At 43.5% G+C, this 6,460-nt stretch overlaps 1 protein-coding gene across 1 annotated transcript in view; it reads left to right on the forward strand.

Annotated features, from left to right (window-relative positions):
- LOC105006898 (heterogeneous nuclear ribonucleoprotein L-like) overlaps nt 1-3,909 on the forward strand; it is a 29,620-nt gene extending 25,711 nt beyond the window's left edge. The window contains exons 10-13 of the mRNA XM_010865628.5: nt 118-319; nt 673-730; nt 1,074-1,172; nt 2,292-3,909. Of these exons, the coding sequence (XP_010863930.3) occupies nt 118-319; nt 673-730; nt 1,074-1,172; nt 2,292-2,347 (415 nt within the window). The 3' untranslated portion in view covers nt 2,348-3,909. The remainder of the gene's footprint in view (nt 1-117; nt 320-672; nt 731-1,073; nt 1,173-2,291) is intronic.
- Nucleotides 3,910-6,460: the final 2,551 nt, after the last annotated feature.

Genomic DNA, 6,460 nt, shown 5'->3' on the forward strand with positions numbered 1-6,460 from the left:
CCTCTATAGATGCACCGCATTCAACCTCAGAATAATTGTTATTCCATCTAGTGTCTTAGAACTCTTTCTCTGTCTTTCGCATCTCTCCTTATCTTTTTCATCTCTCCCTCTCTCCAGTGTTTCCAAGCAGCACGCTGTCATCCCTAGCCAGGTGTTTGAGCTGGAGGACGGCAGCAGCAGCTACAAGGACTTTGCCATGACCAGGAATAACCGCTTCACTAGCCAGGGCCAAGCCTCCAAGAATATCATCCAGCCACCCTCCTGTGTCCTTCACTACTACAACGTCCCCCCCTGCATCTCGGAGGACCAGTTACTGAGGGTAGGGCTCTTATTGGGTCTGTGGGAGAGTAGGGACTGGGGTATGACCATGGCCGGCCGTCTGGGTTGAGCGTCAAGGCTACGTGGATAGGATATATGTAGCATTGGAAGGTTTGTTTAGCTAGCCTCCATCCTGTATGACTGCACTGCTACAACTGCTCTTCCAGACCTGGGGGAGGGTTTTTTGAGGGTTTAACATTCAATCTCCTGCGTGCTATCACATACCCCCCTCGGCTATATTTCAGTTAGCCTGCTGGATTTCGGGTATCTGGTTGAGATGATCAAAAATCTCTATTTTCCCATAACCATCTGTCAACTGTTGACTGTTGTTTTGTTCTTTTTTTCTTCTTACAGTTATGCTCAGAACATGATGTGCCAGGTTTCACCAAGTTCAAGATGTTTGATGCAAAGCGTAAGTTTGGCTTTTATTATTTATTCACTTTGTGTGTATTTAGCTAAAGAACAACGGAAGCACAATGGACGTATTGGTTCTGCATGTGTTTTGTTTTCCTCATAAAAGATTACAAAATATTTTTTCGTCTTGGCGGTTTGGAAGTGGCAGTTACTGGTGCAGGATGCTTGTGTCACAATCTTAAAATTGACTAAATGAATCTAAGATAAGTAAAGGTTTTTTTAAGAAGAGGTTCGGTTGCCATAAAACTAGAATGACTTTATGCGGAAATGTTTCTATTTACACATCTAATTTCAGTTGATTTAAATCTACACGCGTACTCAAGTTGTCCTTCTCTCATCAGCGTCCTCCAAAACCATATCTGGGTTGTTAGAGTTTGACTCCAAGACACATGCAGTCGAGGTCTTGACCGTCCTAAACCACTACCAGATCAGAATACCAAGTAAGTGACCTGCACACTGGCAGAATACCAAATAAGATGACCTGCACACTAGCAGAATACCAAATAAGATAACCTGCACACTAGCAGAATACCAAATAAGATAACCTGCACACTAGCAGAATACCAAATAAGATGACCTGCACACTAGCAGAATACCAAATAAGATAACCTGCACACTAGCAGAATACCAAATAAGATAACCTGCACACTAGCAGAATACCAAATAAGATGACCTGCACACTAGCAGAATACCAAATAAGATAACCTGCACACTAGCAGAATACCAAATAAGATGACCTGCACACTAGCAGAATACCAAATAAGATGACCTGCACACTAGCAGAATACCAAATAAGATAACCTGCACACTAGCAGAATACCAAATAAGATAACCTGCACACTAGCAGAATACCAAATAAGATAACCTGCACACTAGCAGAATACCAAATAAGATAACCTGCACACTAGCATGGAACACCTTTTGAGAACTATGTCACATACTATACAGTCAGATGAACTGTCTCAACATTTGGATTTATACCTGCTAACATGAAGAACTAAAGGCTTGCTAAAATTATGTATCCCCCTGAATCCTTTTTAATGAAACACATTTAAATCTGAACTAGGGCCTCATCATTTTAATCGGTCCCTTTTCTTTACTGAAATAGCGTTTCTTATTGCCAATCTATTTTTTTTTCCTACGTTAAATAGCATGAGGGACATGTTCTAAAATCCAACGTGGGAGAAACCTGTGAATGCTGGCTGTTCTAGCAGCAGGTGGTTGATTTTCACATTGTTTCAACCTGGCTCTTTGGAGTCAGTCCCTATCAGAGATGGAGATTAAGTATGTGTGTATATGTGTGTATCTGTTTGTGTGTGCTTGCTTTCCTGTCATGAGACAGAGACCACACTAGGACAGACGCCTGTACACCATCTGCTGCAAACTCTGTCTCTTCCCGGACCGGATATTAGGTTGCTGTGTTCAGCAGTAGCCCTGTCCGTGTTCCCAGCAGGGCGTACATGTGCCGGCTTGCCGTATGATGTGTGTTAATGTGGAGAGATTCTACGAACGTGTGTGTGTGTGTGTGTGTAACCCAATGTGTCTTGTATCCTTTCCAGATGGCTCTAACCCCTACACTCTGAAACTGTGCTTCTCTACATCCTCTCACCTCTGAAGACCTCAGGATCAGGGCACTAGCAGGACTGACCAGAAACGAGGGAGGGAGAGAGAGAGAAAAAAGAGGACAGCTGAGCTAACAAGATACTGCGAAAGAGGGCCCTTGTCCACATTGTCTCCCCTTGAAATGGAGAAGACTACTGAGACACTGTAGTATTATACACTGGAGATTGCTGAACACGTTCTCTTGCACTCTTATTTTAAGTTCTCTCTTTTGTTGTCGTTCTATAGAGAGAGACCATTAGAAATGAAAACAGAGACAACAGCTTCTCTCTTCCCAGCATCCATTGGGCCTGAGAGTGGTACCATAACAGGTGACCACTGAAAAGACTTGTTGTGGACAGAATGAGAGGACTATGTTAAGGCTCAAGACATCCAATATGCCCATACTGGTGAAGACTATTCAAGATGGTCACTATATTTAAGTGCTGCTTAAATACAGTTGAGCGGCAATATCTTAGTCCCTACTAGTGAAATGTGTCAATACAAATATGAAAGCGCACTGTAATGTAAATGTGTATAGAACTGAATTTGAAGTTCTGCTATAAAGGGGTCAGATGGGGGGGTAATATAAATCTTATGTGGGGACGTTGTCAGCAGGAGGGTTGCTTTGAAGTGGACCGTTTAATTATGCGTTGTAAACACTGTATTTGTAAGTTCTTTACACACGGAGGATCTGTGTAGTTTGTCTGTACTGTCAGTTTCTGGGTTCAGTGTTAGTATCATGACTCACCTGGTTCAGTGTCAGTAGTTTTGCACATTCAGACTGTTTTGATGTTTAGTGGAATGGCAACATGTCTCATGTTCACAGTTTGTCTCTATCCAGAATCATTGTACATGACTCTTAGAGTAGCTCTTAGTCTGATATGAAAAATAATGTCATGGAAATTTTCTAATTTTCTAATCCCTCAAACTAACTAAGGTTATTTGGGAACAGCCTTGCCAAAGAGGGTAACAGATGACATGATTGTACAAAATGCTTTGCACAACAAAATAAGGAAAGCACATTTTAACACATAATTTCATGGGTAACTCTAGTACTTTATAAAGAGCTAATATATACACACACTGTACTTGAAGTTTTATTTTAAGTGAGTACAGTAGCAGTTTTTAATATTTGCCACCAAGGTAGGGGTCAATTCTGGTACAGTTCCTGGAAGCTTATATTGTTTTACAATACTGTAAATGTAATTCAAACCACAATCCTGTTTGTCACTGCAGGGAAAGTTTATCTAGGCACAGGATCACAGGTCAGTTGGTTCTGGATGCATCCTGAGAGCATGGCATTCATTAAACATTCAGTAGTCTTCAGGTCTATGTACATCCTATGAGCCCACAATTGTTCAGCATAATGCCTGAAGTTAGGCCAAGAATAAACAAATGTAAGACAAGAAGGCTCTTAAAATCTCACTATGCGCATGTTCAGGTGGATGGTGCCCATAATGTCCATGTCTGACTGGTCATTCAGTGCCCTTGTGTTTATTGCTTTGTGCTGGGTTTTGTGGAGTTTGGTGCTCTGTGCCATAGACAGTCACTGGAATAAAATCTTCATGCTCACTAGCCATTGTTCAGTCTCCAGCCATATGAACTTTGAATACTCCCAATTCATATACAACAAACATCAGAAAATATTTGCACATGAATGTATCTCGGACAAAACACAAGTGGGCGGACACTGAAACACCTCTGAACTACAGTAGCTTTGCTGCACGCGCCACACCTCCCCGGCTCCACGCCACACCTCCCTGGCTCCACGCCACACCTCCCCGGCTCCACGCCACACCTCCCCGGCTCCACGCCACACCTCCCCGGCTCCGCACCACACCTCCCTGGCACCACGCCACACCTCCCCGGCTCCCCGTAATCCGCTGGGTGGGGGGGCTGGCTTACTGGTCTCTGTAGTGACCCTCTAAATTTACAGCGACCTGCTGCTGTCCCTGTGTGGGTCTCTCGTATTTCTGAAGCTGCTGCAACACTCTAAGAATAGAGTGCTGTGGCACAGATTAGCCTGGCCTGAGTCTCGGAGGGTACTTCTCTGCTGGGGCCTTTTCTAGTTTCCTGATTTTCTTTATTTAGCCTCCTCCTCATCACTCTGTAGAATAGAGTGCATGTCACAGGCTAATTTCCATATTGTGGATGTAGAGGGATGTTTTTATCACCACTGGGTCTTATGGTCAACACTCCATAGTAGTATTAATAGTGATATAGGTTATATGAGCCAAGAGCAAGGTTTTAGGATGAAGGTATCAGCTGGAACGACCTGACACGCTGGTGCACAGACAGAACTCTAATGAGAAAGTCAAAATTAGCCCAGATGTCCTCCAGCTCTTTGTGGCCTAGTTTTCTAGGTGAGCCAGAGTTATCTCTGTAAACAGGTGCCCCTCAGCCTATAGACACACCAGGGATCTTTTTATTTTTATTTATGTCCTTCCCAGTAACCATTCCACTGCGATAATATCCTCAAATGTGATCCTGTAAACTGCCTGTTAACTCAGAGTCTCTGTACCTGAAAACCACTCGTTCTGTATGGCACGTTGGACCTGCAGAAGAATATGTTGCACACAGTGAAAAAGTCCTTCAGGAGAGCCATAATGTGCCATTTTTTCCTGTGACGGTAGAGGGATCTCCTAGCTAGCTGTCCTGGCCTCCTAGCTAGCTGTCACACACACACACACGTAATGTGTGTGCGTGCGTGAAGTCCGCTGTGTTTCCTGTATCCTGAGAGTGTGTGTTGTCACAGTGCCACTGATTCGGTTAATATATCACAGTCCATCTCAGGTCTAGTAAACTCTGTGTGGGGATATTTGAGCGCAGCTGTGAATCCCGCCTTGAGCCATCCGCCAGAGTCACATGTCACCAGTTCAGTGTTGCTGACCAGTGACCTCTGGCTAAGACCTTGTCACATGGTGAAACTGTTTAGCTGAGCAGAAAAACATGTTGCATAGAACTTCTTTCGTTTCTCTTTTTTTAAAGGATCGGGGTAGTCTACGCAAACATTTCGGCGTTGCTGCTTTCTTCAGTGTGTAGGTACAGTGTGTAGGTACAGTGTATAGGTACATTGTGTAGGTACAGTGTGTAGGTACAGTGTGTAGGTACAGTGTGTATTTACAGTGTGTAGGTACAGTGTGTATTTACAGTGTGTAGGTACAGTGTGTAGGTACAGTGTGTAGGTACAGCGTGTAGGTACAGTGTGTAGGTACAGTGTGTATTTACAGTGTGTAGGTACAGTGTGTATTTACAGTGTGTAGGTACAGTGTGTAGGTACAGTGTGTAGGTACAGTGTGTATTTACAGTGTGTAGGTACAGTGTGTAGGTACAGCGTGTAGGTACAGTGTGTAGGTACAGCGTGTAGGTACAGTGTGTATTTACAGTGTGTATTTACAGTGTGTAGGTACAGTGTGTATTTACAGTGTGTAGGTACAGTGTGTAGGTACAGCGTGTAGGTACAGTGTGTAGGTACAGTGTGTAGGTACAGTGTGTATTTACAGCGTGTAGGTACAGTGTGTAGGTACAGCGTGTAGGTACAGTGTGTAGGTACAGCGTGTAGGTACAGTGTGTAGGTACAGTGTATATGTACAGTGTGTAGGTACAGTGTGTAGGTACAGTGTATATGTACAGTGTGTAGGTACAGTGTGTAGGTACAGTGTGTAGGTACAGTGTGTAGGTACAGTGTATATGTACAGTGTGTAGGTACAGTGTGTAGGTACAGTGTGTAGGTAAAGTGTATATGTACAGTGTGTAGGTACAGTGTGTAGGTACAGTGTATATGTACAGTGTGTAGGTACAGTGTGTAGGTACAGTATGTAGGTACAGCGTGTAGGTACAGTGTATATGTACAGTGTGTAGGTACAGTGTGTAGGTACAGTGTGTAGGTACAGCGTGTAGGTACAGTGTGTAGGTACAGTGTGTAGGTACAGTGTGTATTTACAGTGTGTAGGTACAGCGTGTATGTACAGTGTATATGTACAGTGTATAGGTACAGTGTATAGGTACAATGTATAGGTACAGTGTGTAGGTACATTGTGTAGGTACAGCGTGTAGGTACAGTGTGTAGGTACAGTGTGTATTTACAGTGTGTAGGTACAGCGTGTATGTACAGCGTATATGTACA

Source organism: Esox lucius, chromosome 6 (genome assembly GCF_011004845.1).
Source record: "Esox lucius isolate fEsoLuc1 chromosome 6, fEsoLuc1.pri, whole genome shotgun sequence".
In the NCBI taxonomy this organism is placed as follows: Eukaryota; Metazoa; Chordata; class Actinopteri; order Esociformes; family Esocidae; genus Esox; species Esox lucius.